The sequence below is a fragment of the Falco biarmicus genome, chromosome 8, assembly GCF_023638135.1.
Source record: "Falco biarmicus isolate bFalBia1 chromosome 8, bFalBia1.pri, whole genome shotgun sequence".
Classification (NCBI taxonomy): Eukaryota; Metazoa; Chordata; class Aves; order Falconiformes; family Falconidae; genus Falco; species Falco biarmicus.
Window position 1 is genome coordinate 41578759 of NC_079295.1, and position 19704 is coordinate 41598462.

The 19704-nt window shown below is 39.3% G+C and overlaps 1 protein-coding gene across 9 annotated transcripts in view; it reads left to right on the top strand.

Moving 5' to 3' along the window:
* The window catches only part of MBD5 (methyl-CpG binding domain protein 5), a 147671-nt gene that overhangs the window by 112473 nt on the left and 15494 nt on the right, over positions 1–19704 (top strand). For 7 of the 9 annotated variants that reach the window (XM_056349670.1, XM_056349674.1, XM_056349669.1 and 4 more), the window contains 3 exons: positions 13028–14056; positions 15727–15938; positions 17712–18920. In XM_056349670.1, coding sequence (XP_056205645.1) covers positions 13028–14056; positions 15727–15938; positions 17712–18920 — 2450 coding nt within the window. The remainder of the gene's footprint in view (positions 1–13027; positions 14057–15726; positions 15939–17711; positions 18921–19704) is intronic. The other 2 variants (XM_056349675.1, XM_056349676.1) reach the window with 1 other exon arrangement.

The window sequence follows — 19704 nt, forward strand, 5'->3', positions numbered from 1 at the left end:
CAGTTACCATCAAGAAGCTGAGCTGTAGCAATTCACCCCATGTGGAGTAAGGTTGAAAAGGCTCGAGATTAACAGTTGTTTTACATTACATAAAAGTTATCAATGAAGTGTTGCTTAAAGACTATTAAAGTAGTCTTCAAAGACCAAGAATCCAAGCTCATCCCGGTGCGGGATCTTCTCACCTCTGCTCCATCAGTTTGCCCCAGCCTTATGCCGTAGCTTCAGCAGGGTGGTGACTGGGAGCACTGGTGAAAGCTGCCTTCGGGCCAACGGCACAGCTTGGCAGCATTCCCCTGTTAGTTAATCAGAGCCTTTGCTTGTATTGCCAGTCCTTGTCCTCAGGCAAGCTGAATTTCTTCCTGAGAAGACAAATCTGACAGAACAAATCTGTGCATGTGTCAAAGCCCCATGAAGAAAAGTTTTGACATAAACAGCCAATTCCGTTCTCCTCAGTGTAGGAGAAGCAGTACGTGTAGAACCCCACTCAGGACTTCTCTTCCACTGTGGTATTTCCACAGAATGGTACTTTTAATACCCTGGAGATAGCTGATAGAATTCTAGCGCTATAATTATAGGGCCTTAAAGTGACACTTTTTTCCTTATGTAAATGGTAAATGATAGTTCTGCGCAAGCAAAGACTAGAAAGATTTTAATATGTTCTGTTCCTCACTACCGAAGGGCTTCGTGCCTGTAGTTCTGATGCTTGCAAAATACACACAACCTGCAGTTAATTATTTTATTAAATATCCGTGATGGCTAGAAGCCTAGAAACCTGTTTTCTTCTTTGAGATGAAATTTCAGATTCTGATATCTTTGTGTTATTCCCAGGGGCAAGGCCCTAAAACGGCGCATAAACCTTCATCCCGCCTCCTGCCTGAGTCATCGCCGCCGTGCAGGCCTCAGGCGTAAGATTTAAATCTAATCCGTAGCCTGTGAAAATCCAGACTGGGGCTTTTTGTGTTGGCAGGAGGGTGGAAGCATTCTTTCCGTGAAACAAGTGTGAAATGTTGAATATATTGCATGAATAATAACTTTTAAAAAGAAAAGTTAGTTACCAGTCGTCATTCGGTGTCAGGTAAGAGGAATTATTGGGAATTGTTGTGTGCCAAGGCACAGAGAGTTGCTCGTTCTGGGGGCTGGAGCCGAGCAGTGTCAGCCATGCCCTGAGAACCACGCTTGCCAGAGCAGTTTAGCTGAGTAAGATGTCTTCAGGAAACTCTTGTGTTCGTATTGGAGTTTGTGGCTTTTCTTTTTTTTTCCTTTTTTTTTTTTTTGTGCTTTGTTTTGAAGTATTTTAATTGCTAAATCTGTTTTCTGCGTCTGTGCCAGCATTCAAAGTAGCTACTAATCAGAAAATAGTTCCTGAGAGAAAAAAATGTGGAGAATCACCACAATTAGATAGCTGGTTATTACCTAAGCTTTTAATTATATTTTAACCGCATGGACCAAGTTTTATTATTCTAGCTTTTGTTTTCTTCTTCCGCAGATAGTATCTTTAGTTTCCAGGTAACTTTCAGTATGAGTGTGATGGAATTAAAAATTAATAAATGCAGAAATAAAAATCTCTGCTTATGCAGTAGAAAGCTGTTGCAGTTTTTCAGGTTTGAGCCCTTGAAAACCAGTTATGCTCAAATTAATTTTTATTAACAATTTCAGTCTCTCAGTTATATAGTATTTGGGTTACAAACAGTGTTTAATAACAGGTGCCTTATAGGAGAGCTAGCAACAGAGCTGTATAGATTATGTAGGGCTGTCCCTTTGAAAAGAGTCCATTTTCTGCCAGGAGACTGGGTTCTAAACTCTTTTTTTTCCAATGAGTGGTGTTAATATTTCTGGTCACCTTTGACACTGTATTCCTCATTAATCAAGCCCTCGGACTTCTGAAACAAGCTGAAGGTAGAATCGAGTTTGCAGTTTTAAGATTTATTCAGTAAGCCACTTTGCCTCTCTTTGGATTTGTCTTTTCTTTTTGAAAATTTGTTCTTTTTGACTGCATCACTGTGTGATGTATTTTATTGCAGAGTTTGGTTCGTTTATTTTTTTTCTTGCTCTTACCATGTGCCTTTAGTCCAGAAGTTCTCCTTGTAGAAAATCTCTCTGTGTGTTGAACATGGAACACACAAATCCTGCTAAGAATGCAACATGCATAAATGATGGGCTAGATGAAAATGAGTGAATAATGTTTGGGAGTAAAAGCTATATATGGCTGATAAGGGAAATCAAGGGAACTAATATAATAACCATAGCAAACAGAAATAAAGATGATAAGTTGTCTCAAATATCTGAACGTCAGAAATATGAGAAACTCTAGGTCTAGAAGTTCAGTAGTGACAAATAAAGAGCAGATTTAGCAAACAAAAGCAATATCCCTCCCATAGACTCAAAAGAGTAATTTTTACTGCTGAAATTTACAGAATAGAAAATACTAAAATATAATTAAGTAAGGAGGAGCGCGCAGGACCAGTAACAGTCAGTGAGGAGCTTCTATCCCACTCAAACAGAATTTATTTTAATACAGCCAAGTACAGTGTGATATAATTGGGAATGGAACATTGCCTTGGAAAACAGTGACTGAAGGACGGGGTTTAGGAGGCTTTGATTTAATAGACTTAATGCAAACTGTCAGAGCAGTGATGTAAAAAAAAAAAAACAACAACCGAGTGGATCCTTGCTTGGAAACATAAAAATTGGAATATGCAGTGGAACTGGGGATGCTCCTGTCTCTGGATATAGTTCAGAAAACCAGAATTAGGATGTGGCATTCCGGCAAGTGGTCACTCCTCGTGAAAGGTACAGAACTTTCAAAGGAGGACAGCAAAATTGATAAGGGGGGTTATTGATCAGACCTTGGGGTATAAGTCCGAGGCAACATCTCCTCTGTTTTACAGAAGATCCTGAAGTCAGGCTCACCTCCCACACTGCGAGCTTGTCAGGAGACCACATGCCAGGGAGTCGGGCTGGATGCGAGGTATTCCAGCACTTGGGAATGCCCTGGAATCTGCTCTTTCAAAGAAGTAGCCAAGGAATAGTATCTGTTCCTACAAGTATTTATTCTTGGGCACTATCCGAAAAGGTGGAGGGCTGAATAATTTTTGGCTGGTGGGCAGACATTTGCTAACATCTTCCAGTGGCGGAAAGCTGGTGCATTCAGCATCGAAGGAACGAGTGGTTTCGTTCTGACGAGAATACTAGGTGATCTACTCTAGCAGAGGGTGTGTTGAGTATACGAACAGAATGTCACAACCCAAGTGTCCATAGGGCCCTTCTGAATGATGATAGTGGTTGCCTCTGACCTTAGCATCCGCTCAGCTCAGTTCCCCTCTTGCTGCCCTCCCATACCGCCCTTCAGGTGGCACAGAGAACAGCCCTGCTTTCACGCTCACAGCCCAGAGTACTTCTGCATCGGTATAAAACATTATCATATAACCTCATTATCAGGATTTAATCCTGGTGTAACCTAAAGAAGTCAGGAAAGATTTTTTTTTTTTTCCTGCCAAACTGACCGTTGGCTAGAGCTTGGCAGAGTGGAGTGGTCAGAGGTTGTCCTTCTGCAGAATCAGAAACTTGTTGATAATCAGATCGCAGCTCAGAGAAAAATCATTTCTGAGTCAGACCTGCCTGGGTTTTTTCTCTTCTACAGCAGCATGGGTGGATGGGAGACAGGTCCCAGTTCTCTGCTGTTCATAATGTTTTGGTTCCTCTTGCTTTTTGCCTGTGTAGCTTTTTGCCTGTGTAGCACAAAGCTCTGTCCCCTGAGGAGTGAACTGCTTTAGCCTAACAAAAGGATTTGTCCTTAATCTAGATGGAAAATACTGATGAAAAGTATTATTTCAGATTTTAGTTTGTGAACCTGTGTTTCTCCGTAGTTTGGGGTACGTATTCTCCCTTACCTTCTGGGAGAACTGTGAATGTCAGTGCTTTAGATGGAAAGGAATGATGCTGCAGTCACGTCCGTATTTTGATGATGTGAGGAACCTACAGCATAAAGTTTTACAGGAATAAAAGGTTAAATTACTATTGGATGTAGTGGTAGTTATCAATACACTGTAGGATCTTCTTTGTCTGAAAATGGTCTTTCCTGTGCATCAAAGAAGATGGAGTATTTCATAATATATCACATTAAATATGTATAAAGTGGCATATTCTAGCATGTTTCTGGACTTGCTCCCCAAAATTACTTTTATATTTCATAGAATTACAGAATCAGTAGAACTTTATTACTTAAAAGCAGAAGACTATCTGGCTGGCGTCCTTTATGGGGCTTGTTACGTCTTAGAAAAATTTTTTATTAAACTGCTACAACCCCTAGACAGGATGCCAACCAGCTACTCTTCTAATTATAAAGACAATTAAAATGTTCTATTGATTTTAGGTTTTAGCATTTATATAAACATACAGAGGGACTTTTCTCTGGTGGTGGGGGTGGGGGAATCACTGTTATTTAAATCTGGAACTACTTTTCAGCATTCTACTTTATTTTCCCTTGTAACTCTTTTGGGGAGGAAAAAGTGATTATTTTTCTATTCAGGTGAGAACTGTAAAGAATGGGGAGAATGTTCTCCATGAAGAATAAGGTTTCCAGGCATGGGACGTGTATGGTAGGTCGAGTCTGCTCCCTTCCCTGCCTTTGAAATGAAGATTCTCATTTATTTTCTCTTTTAAACTTTTATTAGAAGATTTATGAACAAAACCACTCTCATTCTCTGAACATAAAGGAATTACTTAGTAGGTATCAGCAATCTTGTTAGGTAAAACTTAATTGTTCACACGATAGGTTTTTGTGCAGCCGGTGTAAACATACCTGCTACCATGAGGGTTACAATAGAGGAAAAATTTGGAAGTGGAATAGACTTTTCTTTTCAAATTACCTCTATTTATGATTGTTTATTGTTAGCAAGTGCTAGCAAATTGGAAAAACTTGGGAATCAGCTCAATCTCTACTTAATTAACTCAGTTGTTTGGTACAGGGAGCTGAAATGAGTAAGCTTCTAATTTTAGTAGAAGTGGAAAAAGGAAATATAGGAATGATTTATTTATAGCTGCATCAGGCACATTATGCTGGTTGAGTTTTGGTGAGTGACGACCAGAAGAGGTAACACGCGAGGGTTGTGGTGGGGTCACGCACTGCCGCTTCTGCGTCCTGGGGCACCTGCTCTGAGCGTGAGGCTCTTTCATGAAAGGGGTGCAGTTACATAGACCTCAACATTGCTACTACATCATTCATCCTTGTCTTTGAACTTGATCCCATTGATGTATATTAGCTATATTCTGAGTTCATCTACTGTTTGGGCCCCTTCAGGCACTGCCAGGCCTAGTTTGTGGATCACAATGGCATTACCTCTGAGGTAAATACCAAGATTAAAAGTTCAGCTCTGTTTAGCTCCACTTACCGAGCACATTGCCTGCTTAGACACACAGCTTGGGGTTTTCTTGGGTTGCTTTGTTTCATACCATTTGAATTTGCCTGTAACTCACAGTCTTTTACTTAACTGGACTTACCTGGTTAGTGTTTTAACTGCCATACATTGTTCTAGGAGCTTGTATTAATAACAGAGGATTTGTAAAAGAATAAGAATGATAAAATAATGCAGAAATATGAGTCTTACTTTACTAAAGATATTATTGTGAAGAGGAAATTAATTTATTAGATCAGATTTCCCATACATATTTAGCTCTCACCGTGTTCTGAAAATATTCTGAAGCAGAACCAGTGGGCAACACCAAGACTTGCTACAAGGTGGAATGGGAACTATTGGAAAGAAATAATGCTTTGTATCCCATTTTTAGTTTCCCAAATTTGCAGTAAAATGTTTTACCTCATCTACAGCGCATCTCCCACAACTGTGACTGGGGGAGCGATACAGGATGAGATCAGGCTAAGTGCCAACGCTGAGAGAATGCTGAAAGACTATCCCTTCATTCGCATGCTGTTGCCTTGACAGTTTTTTACTAGAAGACTGCTTCTGCTTTCTGTGAACAGCTCAGCACATCGGAATAGTTTTCCCAAAGTCATTTTAAAAGCAGCAGTGATGCTAAAACACAATAGTCGGAAAAGACGAGGGCAAGGAGAAGAGCCAAGGCTGAAATTCGGTCAGGTAGCTTTAAAAAAAGCGTAATTTTAAGGCTTTCTGTTGTCCTAGAAACTGCTTTGGGCTTTTTGCCCTTCCCCCAAAATTTTGACAGACTCCTTCTTGGCTAAGTCACTTTTCAGAAGATGCAGAGACTGCATGCTGGAGTCCTCAGTGATTTTCATCCTTAAAATAATCTGTAAACCCAAGAATTTGAAAAACACTGTTAAGAACAGGGCCAACATTACAGCTGTTTTGTTGTAAGTAAAAAAAAAATAAAAAATAAAAAAACACTATCATGCAGCATTATGCCACTGGTAGTCATAGTAATACACTCAGCTGCTACAGTGATAAGCATGATATTATGGATAGGCAGTTAAATCTGTTTCACAGAAGAGCACCTTCTGTGCGGATGGGGTATTGTATATGAGAGGAGTTCACATTTTTAACTGGTTCTGCTGGGCCGAGAAGGATGTTTTATTTATTGGTCCATTGTTTGTGGTTTCGCTGGTGTCTCAAGGGAGCGCGCGATCTCGATAAGGAGACCAACTGACAGTAGTTTGCGGTTAACAGCTGAATTATGGTTTCTTCGGAAGTGAAAGCACCGTAATAAATGCGATTCCAGATAAATATCTTAAATGTTTTCCATTCCAAAAAGAAAATGGAGAATATAATTATAAAAATGTACAGCTCTTGGTGCTAAGTTTATAGGTAATTGATGGAATATGTAGTTAAAGCAAGAACGTGGTGTCTCAGATTTTTAAGGAATATGAGGTCATATCATTTCCATCAGCGATTATACTTCTGGGAATGTTAAGCCTCTTAAAGTCGTTAATTTGATAATATTGCCACTGATGTAAACTGTGTGGTCATATGTCCGAGTCATTAGTATCGCAGTAGCTTCTGGAGGCCTCGCACGTGGATTGGGGACCCTGTGCGGTAGAAATTGCACAAACCATTTGAGATATAGTGGTAATTACAATGCCTAATTGATCTTCAGTACTTTCACACCTTCATGATCTCAGGGTAAGGCGTGCAGTGAAACTTTCCTCTCTCCACTCTCACTGGATCTTTTTGAAAGGATTGTGCAGTTTTCTTCTGCAAGAGCTACTGCATTTTACCGGGGGAGAAGATGGAAACGGTGGAGAGTTTAGCAAGAAGCTCAATACATGGCCAAGGAGTTAAATGTGAGTTTCTGGCAAGGGTTTCAGAAACACCGAATTTTCTAAATAAAAAAAAAACAAACAGTAAAGAAAATACAAATATAAAATAAAGCTAGCTGCGCTTTTATTGAAGATGCAGAAAAGTAAGAATTGAGAAAGTGGTATCTATAACATTGATTTGTTCTCAATTCTTAACATTTTATAGGTGTTAATGAGTAAGTCCTGCACTTTTAGCTTCCTAAGTACTTAATACAACTGTTTTATTGGTTATTTTTATGCTGCAAATCCCAGCAATGTGCTGTTGGCACCACTGAAATATTAGAATACATAATGGATAGTTTCTTATAGGGAAATTATTCTTATGCGTTGTATAATAGCATTTGTATCATCATTTTTTAATTGGTATTCTTTTAAGTGCAGTTTTTTAGGAAAAGACGTATGTAGTTAATGTTCTTTGATTTGGTAGAAATACTTTTAGCATCTATGAAGGCTACAATAGTTTGCTTTCACTTGGAATTGTCTTGCTTATAAGGAGGCTGAGCATTATTCACAGTATAAGAAGTTGTTACATTTCCTACATATTTTTATGCAGACACAATGCTGCTGCTGCTGCTGCAGAAATGATACATGGCTTCTAACTCTTTGTTTAGTTGGAAATCAATAGCCCACAGCCAACTTCTTTTCCTGAGGACAGCCACTGAAGCTTGCTGTACAAGTCTTCATATTGTTCAAATCTTAATATTGTTTAAAAACCAGGACTCAAAACAAGATAGTCCTCCAACTATATCCTACCGCCCCAGTAACTTTTGTGTACATACGTGTTCCTGTCTTTTCATGATAGGACAATGCTCAGATATTAATGATAAATACCTTCCACTCTAATTTCTTTATTTTAAGTGAGCAGGGAGAGTGAATCTTCTCGAACACAGACTGATTTCATAATACCCTTTATTTTATTGTATCTGGTGAAGAATACCTGTCAAGCAATACTTCAAAAAAAAGGAATACAGATAAAATCCACACAGAAAAACAAACCTGCTTTCAAAAGAAAACAAAATAAAAATGCTCATAAATAAAATACTATAGCCCACAAAGTACTAATTTTAAAAATGCATATCCTGTTCAATTTCGATTTATTTACTCCCAAAACATTCATTTGACACTCTAAGAGAACAATAGATCTACTTTTTCAGCATTCTGGATATTTCTTCTCACTGCATTAAAAAGATGGCTCCTTTTTCTCAACAACTGGCAAAATACCTTTTGGCAAACGTCTGTCTCTGCGAGAGCTGGAAGCTAGCATTTGTCTTGGGCTTTTATGGCTTTTAGTCTCACTCCTGGGTTTTTTCATTCTACTCTTACTCTTAAGAGCTGATTATTAAGGACTATTGTTTACTGAGCTAACGCGTACGATGCCTTGGGTTTCCAGGTTTCAAAATACCATGTTTTTATGAAACCTGGAAGCAAACTTGTGATTTCCTTTTAGCTTTCAGCTCCCATTCGCATTTCTCATCGAAAGTCTCCTGTCACCTCGGAGCCTGGACACTGTAATAACAAACCATTTCATATTGGAGGTCTGGGTGAACTAGCGCACTCTCGAAACTCTTTGGTGCTGCGGTGCATCTTCTTTTTTTCTGGCTGTCAGCCTTCTGCAGGCCTGAAGGAAATGCAAGCGGTCAGAATCACAGTCCTGTTCTCCTTACAGCACTGCTGGCCAAGACAGCTTGTTTGCGTAGGGATCTTTTTTCAGCTGTCATCCACCATCTGGTTTCCACTGTCATCCTGGCCTCTTTGAAAATTCCGGTAAATACAATGTATATGTCAAGCAATCACTCTGAGTAAAAGACAGACCTCAGAGGACATTGAGTCAGCTCCAAATTGCCACTGCTACGTGTTGGTGCCACTGCCTGATTTGGAAGGACAGGCTTCTTATCAGGACTTTCTTTCTCTTGGACTCGCAGTGTAGCTTAAACCGTTGCTTTGGTGAGGCATGTTACATTTTTCCATGCTGTTTGCAGAGAATCCCACATCTTCATGCTGCTGGTGCCGCGCATCGCTTTCTTCTCATTGTGCGTGATCTCCTTGTGAGTCAAAAAGACAGGACTGCTCACGTTCATGCTGGATCTTGCATTTTGAAACTGGGGAAGGGCAGCTCAGACGGCTCCCCGAGGGCTCTTGTGGTCCTTCCAGAGGAAGATGGCCTTCTGCGCCTTGTCAGTGCAGCACTATCAATCACAATCACAGAAATCGTCTGTGTTTTATAAAGGGGAAAAAATAAGTCAAGATTTTGTCTTTGGATTGGGGCCAAATATTCAGGAGATGTCTAGCAGCACTATATTTTAATGAGAATGGGTGTGCATGCATTTCTTCATCTGGAATATTGACTTGTTGGAGATGGTATTTTGGAAGAGATCCAGAAAATCATATTCTGGCAATTCAGGCTGCTGCTAGAGATAGATTTGTCCCAGAATGCTGTTGTAAATATTGTATTAGCTTCTACCCAGCTACTACTACTTCCCTTCAGAAAGTCCTATGGTGTCATTCCATGAGCTAGGTTTGACAAAAGCTAGGGGGTATTTGTCTTCTTTTCCTGCTGAAGTCTGGCTGCTCATCGCCTCTTCAACCCCCAAGCTTCTCAAGTCTGCATTGAAATAAGGACACATTTTCTTCCTCCTACTCAGGATCCATCAAGGTGTTTCCCCCGCACCCCTAGAAGCAATTAATTGATTGCCTAATTAACCCAGCGAAAGGCCAAGTGTTGAATGCCCTCTGGACACCTCAGGTTAGAGCTCCAGAAGTGGTGTTTGATTGGGGTTAGAAAACAGAGCAGGGTTTGACAAAACCCTAGCAACAGTTTCACAAGTTTGAGATTTGCTTCACACCAAATACTCTTCCATGTGGTCATTTACCCAAGCGGAATGGAAAATAAGATCATCAATAAATGAGAAACAGAGATTAGGTCCACTGGAAAATACCAAAATTAGATTTTTATATTCATGAGAGCTCTATATATACAGTAGTTTTCTCATGCCTGAATTAAAAATGTATTCCTGTGCAGCTTAACACATTGAATGTGATTTCTACTAGTGAGGGAAGCTTTTCTTAGCCACTGAGGAAAAAGCTTGTATATCCATCTTTCCTCTGTTGCAGGAGTAAAGGGTTTCCAGAACAATACTTCCTGAAATAAACTATGCCTTAGAAAGTCCAGTGTATCAAACCATTGCTGCTGAGCTGACGGTAGCCTGGTTTTATCTGTATGACAGTGAGATGTTACGTGGAAGGCCATTTACAAATGGGAGGAATAGTCATCTGAAGGTATTGAGGTGTTACCTGATTCATCTTAAACTAGATTACAACTAGGAGGACTAACCTTAAGTGTGTCTCCAAAAGTGCAGTGACAGAGTTTTGGTTTAGTGAGCAATTTTCTTGCCAATTTCTTCCTCGTTGAAGAGGCCCTAAGTATTTTAAGTATGGTAGGCATCCATCTCGTGTCATGTGAGTGATACAGCTGATTCTGCTTAAACCCTACAGGAATGACTTTGTAATGGTCATTCTTAAATCTGTAGTTTGGTCTTTGAGGTTTTCCTGATTTTTAAATCCTTGGAGTGTCAATTCTGAATACTGATTTTATTTTTTAAAAAAAGGAAATTTCCTTTTTTTGTGTGCAGAAAGGTTTTCAACCCACTGCCTTGCCCTCTTCTAAGAACAGTGCCCAACCGTTACGGTCACCATGGGTGCTGTAACACACTGATCCATTACAAGCCTGGCATGATCATGTACACCTTGATGTGTAAACATGTGCTTGAGAGAATCTTTCTTTTTTCTCTTACGTTCCATGTTGGAGATATTGCCAGGGGCTTCTCTTCTCCAGAATTAGGCGACCAGCAGGATGGCTACGTTGGCAGAAAACAAACTCCCTTGCGTTGCTGTGGGTTTCATTCATCTGCACCAATAGGTTTGCCGTTGCTGTCCTCATCTCGGTCTTGAGTAATTTCTGGGCAAGCCATCTGATTAGCAGCTTTCCATTGATGTTTATCAGGAAGGTGTCTATAATTGGGAAGGCTCTATTTCTGAGCGAGGAAGCTGGGCAGGGTGCGGATGCCACTTTCTGTATAAATGAGGCACTTGCCAGGCCTGGGGGTGTCAAGACAGAGCGTTTGCTGTTCCTGCCTAATCTGAAATGTTAAACACAAAACCATCACTGGAAATCCAGTGTAACATATATTTTCAGTGCATGGTTGGGTTTTTCTTCCTCAAGTGCTTATCTGTTTTTTTGTTCCAAACTGCAGCCTAGAGAAATGCACTTGTCATGAAACCACTTCTATTGCTTTGTTAACCTATTTCTCATCACACCAGAATAGGATATCCTCTGCTTTACGATTACAATTTGTTCTTACTTTTTTTTTGTTAATAATTAAATTAAATAATTAATTAAAAAGTTTTCATTTCTGTACTGAAATGCAATAATGATACCTGGGAGAGAGGGTGTGATCTTTCATGTGTTCAATGCAGTGCCTCATGTGCTGTGTTAATTTTGTACCTTTTCGAGTTGTCATAACATTACAGTACTTGAAAAATGGTCTTTTAAGTTACAAATGATGTAAAGATTTGATTCAGTTCTTACCAGTTAGGAGTGTAGTTGCATATCCCTTTTCAAACAGTATTTGTTTAGAAAAATGATAATTGATGCTTATGGATACTCAATACCTTCTGATGCCTTATCATGTGAACCATATTTGCAGGGCAGTTGAGAATGGAAAATTATTTTATTGTGTCAAAACCATAGTTAAATACATTTATAATTATACCATTCTCTATATATAGAGTATATAATTTTAATACTTGAGTGTTCTCCAGTGAATTGCAGTGAATAAAGTAGAAAGGTGTAGTTCAAGGCAAATTCCCTTGCTTTAATTCTCTTAGTTTCCTCTCCTAGATTTTGTGTATGTGACCACTGTCAGTTCAAGACTCTGCCTGAAGTAAAAGACAATGAATAATTTATTTTATACTTCAGCTTTGGTAAAGGGTTATAAAGATACCCAAATAAACTTCATTATTCTCTCGCTCTTTCTGCATAACCCCCTCATCGTAAATTTACCCGGTTGGTCTTTCTTTTCACACCAAGTGATAGGTATGACTAGACCACACCAATGTACATTTTTTTCGTTATAAATCGTTGGGGGTGTTTGAATGTTAACCTACCTTGACCATAATGTATTTTGCTCATTGGATTTTATCATAGGTATCATCATGACATGTAATCGTCATCACTGTATACTTTTTTCTTCAGGAGTTCAAAATAATGCTTGAAATAATAACTCTCCAAAACCCCATTAATGGAATAGAGCTGAAAATAGAAGAGCATAAGGTTCACGTCCACGTGTAGATCATGTGCTCACACTCTTTCTCTCAGCATCATTCATGTCTCCCATTGATCCTTCTTCCTAGTAGTTAATTTCTTACTGGTCCACGACTATGTTAAATTGTGGTTGTTTTTCGGTTTATACTAATCAAAATATGTGATGGATGAAATCCTATTATATCCCCACTTAAAGAAATTTAAGGGAAATACAAGGGTATGGTTAAATAATTTCCAAAGAGATGTGGCTCAGCACGTAGCGTCTGAAGCTGCCGATGGCAGGTTCATTCATATTTAAAAAGTTCTCAAGCCTGGATGCTCCAGACATTTGGGTATCAATCATTACTGGTTTGTATTAACATGGTTACTTTATAACTTTGATGATAGCCTCCCAGCCGGCAGTATACTACTAATAGTTTTGTTCTTTGGCGTTGCAGGGGGTTCAGGACCATCATCATCAATAGCCATAGCTGGCACCAGCCAACCTGCCATCACAAAGACAACATCTGTGCTCCAAGACGGTGTTATAGTCACTACTGCAGCTGGAAACCCACTTCAGAGCCAGCTGCCCATAGGGAGTGATTTCCCTTTCGCTGGCCACGAACACTCGCTTCATTTTCCGCAGAACAGCTCTTCAAACAACAATCTTCCACATTCTTTGAATCAAAACCTCCTCAATTCTCTACCTATCTCTTTGCCAGTGAATCAGCAACATCTCCTAAACCAGAATCTATTAAATATACTGCAGCCTTCAGCAGGAGAAGGCAAGTCTGAGGTCAACCTCAACCCTTTAGGTTTTCTCAACCCGAATGTAAATGCTGCTTTAGCTTTTCTCTCCAGTGACGTGGATGGGCAGGTATTACAACCTGTTCATTTTCAGCTTCTAGCAACCCTCCTTCAGAACCAAGCCCAAGCAGCTGCCATGCTTCCCCTACCATCTTTCAATCTGACCATCTCAGATTTGTTGCAACAGCAAAATAACCCTTTACCCTCAGTAACACAGCTGACAGCCCCACCTGAGCATTTGCCGAGCAATCAGTCAGAAAGCAACAGGGTGGAGACCCTTTTAACCAACCCCCTGGGCAACCCTATACCAAGCTTTTCAGGCACTGACACTACTTCTAACCCCCTGCTCCTCCCAGCTGTCTCTGGGGCCTCAGCATTAATGGCCTTGAACCCCCAGCTGGTGGGAGGTGTCCTGAACTCTGCATCGGGCAACACCGCTAATCATCCAGAGGTTTCCATAGCCACCTCCTCCCAAGCAACCACTACCACAACCACTACATCATCAGCAGTGGCAGCACTGTCTGTCTCAACCCTGGGTGGTGGGACAGCAGTGGTGTCAATGGCAGAAACATTGCTGAACATATCTAATAATGCTGGGAATACATCTGGTCCAGCTAAACTCAACAGTAACTCTGTGGTGCCACAGCTACTTAACCCTCTACTGGGGACAGGTCTGCTTGGTAAGTTCAATTTCTTCACAGATATAAAAGGAAAAAAAAAAAAGGAAAGAGGGTTGGGGAGGGGGAATTTCGGATTCTAGTTTCTATTTTGAAAGACCACTGTATCTTACTTTTTTTTTTTTTTTTTTTGTAAGGCTTTTGTATATTACAGCTTGTTTATTGAGAAAAACACAACTGTTATTGTAAGAAATTTAAAATACTTCTAATTGAATTCAGGAACATTTAATACTGGTTTTGGAAATTATTTTACATTCCATTCTTAATTCTGATGCCACTAGACCTACTATATACACCTGAAAATTCTGTAACCAATTGGACTTGGTTTACTTTTCAAGTAGTAAAAGCACAGGTGCGTCTCTGGGATGCGGTGTTTCATTTCAAGTGCATGTGGCATCACAGGGTTAGTATGAGTAGCTGTGCGGTAGATGAAAAATGGCCAAGTGCATTTTTTCAAATGAATCAAAAGTGCCAAAACCGTGAGCACACTCCTCGAGTAAAGTAATCCATAAAGCACTTGAAGCAGGTCCTTGCAGAAATCCAAAGAGAAAGGTTGCCCTTCGAGCCCTCTATTGTGTATTTATATTTTCTCATTTCTCTGGGTGCTTTTTTTTTTCCTTTTTCACTTTAGTTTGTAGTTTAGAAACCCAGGGTATCTCACTTAACACCTACAGCCCAAAATAAGCAATTAAAAAGCCCTTAAATGTCATTTTTTTTTTTCCCCGGGGTCTTTTGATGATTTTTACCAAGAATACATAATATAGTAAGTATTCCTCTGTTGTTTGGTCTGTGTAATCTAATAGAAAGACTAGGAGGAGGAATTAAATAGTGGCAAAAAGCTGATAAGTATTTTAATTTATTACCTCATACTTACCTACTAAATAGCCATCATGAACTCAACACTACTTTATATTTTCCATGTAAAATATGAATAACCAATGATTCTGCAAATGGAAGTTTTAAGAAAAATGTGAACTCTTAACTAAAACAAACACCTTCCCCCAGGAAATGGATGTATTTTTAAGCTTTTTATTATTTCATAGAGTCAGGCTCAGCAACGTAGTTATTTTACTAGAAGTAGAATTTTCCTGTAAAGTAAGATTTTCAGTAATACAGAATGTTAATACAGTTGTTTCTCTAGAATATTAAAAATAAAAATTTAGTGTTGGCTGACATGTCCGTGAACCAAAAAGCCTTTGCTCATCTGCAGTTAGCTCATGTTATTTTATCATAGTTAACGAAAAACTAGTTTTGTTGGGTTTTTTAAATTATTTTCTCTTTCTCTGTTCCTCCTCCTCCCCCTCACCACCCCAGTACTGTTTGAAGCAGTCATTTTTTGGAAACTAAGAGTAAGATTCCGAGACACTGAATATCACAGAAGCTCGTTCTGCCATGCTTGGCTGTGTACCCTTCCAAAAGCAGAGACAGTCGTGTCAGAAACCTTTAGAAAGAGTCCAGATAGAGGTGACATGCAAAAGAAGCAATACTGAAGCAATAAAGGAATAAAGAGTAGGGGACACGTGCCTTGAGGACCGTTCCTTAGAAGATTGAAGGGGAAAAGTGTTGTTTTACAGAGGCATTTGCTTAGTAGTCAGTTAAAATTTGAGTCGAGGAAATTCCTCCTGACTGTTGAAAACTGTACTGACTTATGTTTCCCTGTGTTTGAATTACAGGTGACATGTCATCTATAAACACTACTTTGAATAACCATCAGCTGAGTCATCTCCAGTCGCTATTAAACAACAATCAGATGTTTCCTTCAAATCAGCAGCAACAGCACCTTCTCCAGGGGTATCAGAACATGCAGGGCTTTCAAGGCCAGCCCCCAATTCCTGGCCCAGCTAACAACCCAAACCCCATGGCATGTCTGTTCCAAAACTTCCAGGTAGAAAGCAAAATAAAATCAATATTCAAACAAATGTGCAACTCTTGCTAGGTAAAATTATACCCTCTGCGGTTTGATGGGGTTTTGCTGAGTGATCAAGACAATATGATACATACAATTGCTTACCTCTTTCAAATCAGTAATGTTTTTTACTGAAATTTTACACCTTCTTCCTTAGAAATAGGGAGTAGTTTCTTTGGAAAGAGTTATGCTGCATGTATTGAAAAAAATATGCTTTGTATGTTCTAACAATTGCTATATGCTTTTAGCAAAACTGTTTTCCATTCCGCACAAACAATCATACATTCCCCTTTAGAGCACTCTAACAGCTCAGTGGTGAGAAATAAATACTGATAGTACTTTACAGTAATTAGAAGCTTAATAAATGATTATAGGTGACTGTGTGTACCTGTCCTCTTATATTCCTGCTGAAATTGAGTGGAAGAGCTAGCTGGGATGTGGATTGGATAGACTGAAAAAAACGAGCGTTAGGATGAATATGCAATGACAAACTGTGCAGAAATGATACCTCCCTGCTACCCACCGAAATAGACAATTCTTCATAATGCAAGTGGAACTATCAAGCTAACATACCGATGGGAAGCATAGCAACCAAAATAGATAATAAAACCAGAGTTAAAATTTGTATTTATTATTACTCAGAGTTAAAATACATATTTATTATTATTTGGTATTGCTGTGCTTGCTGCAGAACTCGAGACATGAAGACAGAAGCATGCAGGTAGTGCCAGAAAGTGCTTTTACCCTTTAAGAAAGGGGAAAAAAAAAAAAAAAAAGACACGTCATTTTCTCAGTGTAGATGTTTCGCTGCTATTGCAGAATCACAGTCCTCTGCCTATTACCTCGCTTTGTTTTCGTATGCATTTTGGTAGCTTTATCTCAGTAGGTTTTGCTTCAGATATATTAGATAGTATATAAGTATTTAAGGAGCTTTTGGAAGTATTTTACCTTGGATTTTACAATTTTTTGCTATAGCGCTATTACTGACATCATCTTTGCTGCCTACATATGTGACAAGAAATATAAAAGCACAGTTACTTTAATCTGAAGGTTGCAGTTTACTGTGGCAGTGCCTGACATTACAGCTGCAATGCAAAGGGATGCAGGCACGGTCGGCGAGGGACTGACATAAAAAAGACATCCCACGAGAGAAGCATAACTGAAAGGGGAAACATAGAAATGTTAGCCAATTCCAAAAGGGCAGTGATGGCCTGCATTGCAGAAACTGAATGAGGAGCATACAAGGAGCCCAGAAGAACGGTTGGTAGGGAGGAAAGAAGCAAAGCTCGGGTCTGGGAAGGAAGGAACAAGAGAGGATAGTTGAGAACACAAGTATTGACCTTGGTGGAGTTGTTTAGGACTTGAGAGAAAAAAGGGAGAGTAGAATAGTAGAATACTAGAATCAGAAGAGGGAATCCCTGAAAAGACTCTTTTGGAAAGAGATGATAATGTAGTCTCACCAGGGCATGGTTGGTTGTATCATTTCATGGAAGACGTCTGGTTTGATCCATGCGGCAAAGTCTAAGAGCCAGTGATTTTGATTTCCTCTGAATTACGCTTTTTTGTTTGTTTTCTATCTAGCTTGTTCAGCATAAAATGTCATAACTGAGGTATAGCCAAAATAAAATTACCTAACAAATAGCCACCCTGGCCACCATCCTGATTTTTTTACTAAGATGAAACAAAGTTTGTCTGTTGAAATGGAACTTTAGGCAGAATAGCAATTTCCATCTTTTTCTCTACTTTTTCCAGGTGAGAATGCAGGAGGATGCTGCTGTCCTAAACAAAAGAATGATCACTCAAATGGGAATGGCACCAGTTCCTGAGAGCTCCAACACTATGCTTCCTCCTTTCCAAGAAACATCTTGTGATTTGCAGCAAAGAACTGAACCATCTCTTGGACAACAGGCAAAGGATAACCTCAATGTTGCTGCTCAGGGTGATACATCGGTGGACGCTATCTACAAAGCAGTTGTAGATGCTGCAAGCAAAGGAATGCAAGTAGTAATCACCACTGCCGTAAGCAGTACAACACAAATGAGTCCCATTCCAGCTTTGAGTGCCATGAGTGCCTTCACAGCCTCAATTGGTGACCCATTAAATCTTTCTAGTGCTGTCAGTGCAGTAATCCATGGAAGAAACATTGCCGTTTCTGATCATGAAGGTAGGATAAGGAACACTAGAGGAACACGAATACTGAAGAATTCAGAGCACGGTAAAAATTCAAGTGAAGGGGATGGGTATGAATATTACAAATCGGCAAGTTGTAACACACCCAAAAAACAGTGGGAAGGGGAGCAAAGTCCTGTCAGTGAGATAAATAGATGGAAATGTGAGGAGTTTCTAGACCATTCTACCCATATCCATAGTAGTCCTTGTCACGAAAGGCCCAATAACATCTCCACACTGCCACTGTTACAAGGCGAGCAGCATCAGATACTGTTATCACAGCGAAACTGTCAAAGTGATAAAATGTTGGAGGAGAATTTCAGGTATAACAATTACAAAAGAACTATGATGAGTTTTAAGGAAAGACTGGAGAACACTGTGGAACGATGTGCACACATAAACGGGAATAGGCCTCAGCAGAACCGAGGATTTGGGGAGTTGCTGAACACTTCTAAGCAAGACCTGATTCTGGAAGAGCAATCTCCAAGTTCCTCAAATAGCTTGGAAAGTTCGTTAGTTAAAGACTATATCCATTACAATGGAGATTTTAATGCCAAAAGCATTAATGGGTGTGTGCCTAGCCCTTCAGATGCTAAAAGCATCAGTAGTGAAGATGACCTAAGGAACCCAGATTCCCCTTCTTCAAATGAGCTGATACATTACAGGCCGAGGACGTTTAACGTTGGCGACTTGGTCTGGGGCCAAATCAAAGGACTGACTTCATGGCCTGGGAAACTAGTAAGAGAAGAAGAAGTTCACAATTCATGTCAACAAAACGCTGAGGAGGGGAAGGTATATTTATATATATATGCACATATCTATCTATATATATATATACACATGTACCTATGCCCATCAAATGTTTATCAAAACTATCTTGGTCCATTCCTTCTTTTATGCTTTGTCTCTTATTTTAGTAGTACAAATCAGGTTTTTTCCTAACTATAGCTTGCAGAACTGAATTCTTCCCGTAGTTATCGAATGAGAAACTTCTAACGGTGCCATGAGACAAATTATATTTTGGGCTGATAATGCGTTACTAATTTGTGCATGAAAGACTTGCTACACAAAAAATGTTGTTAAAAAAAATTGTTTAACTTACATTGTGTGTATAGTCAAACTTCTGGCTCTGTCCAAAGAAAATGGACACAGCCATCTAAAGTGTTGAAAACTGCAAAAAGGAAAAGTGGTCTAATCAGACTGAGGAGTCTGTAATAAGTAAAAGCTTGCTGATCAACACATACGCTCTTTAAGAGGAAATGCATGCGCATTTTCACCCTGAAAGGAGGTTTAATAGCGAGGAAGGCATTTCAGTTTGCGCTTCATACTAAAATCCATTATTTTTTGTCAACAAATCATACACTTATTCGGGAATATACAGAAAATACAGTTATCAAAGTTACTGATTATTTTATTATGAAAAATACTTCAAATTCTGGTCTCTACTATGTGTATAACATTATTTTTTGTAGTTCTTACATGTCACATCTTCCATATATAAATATTTTAAAGTGCTGTTTTATAAAATGCAAATTTAAAAAATATGTAAGCAGAAAGGCAAGTTCTAATGAAATAA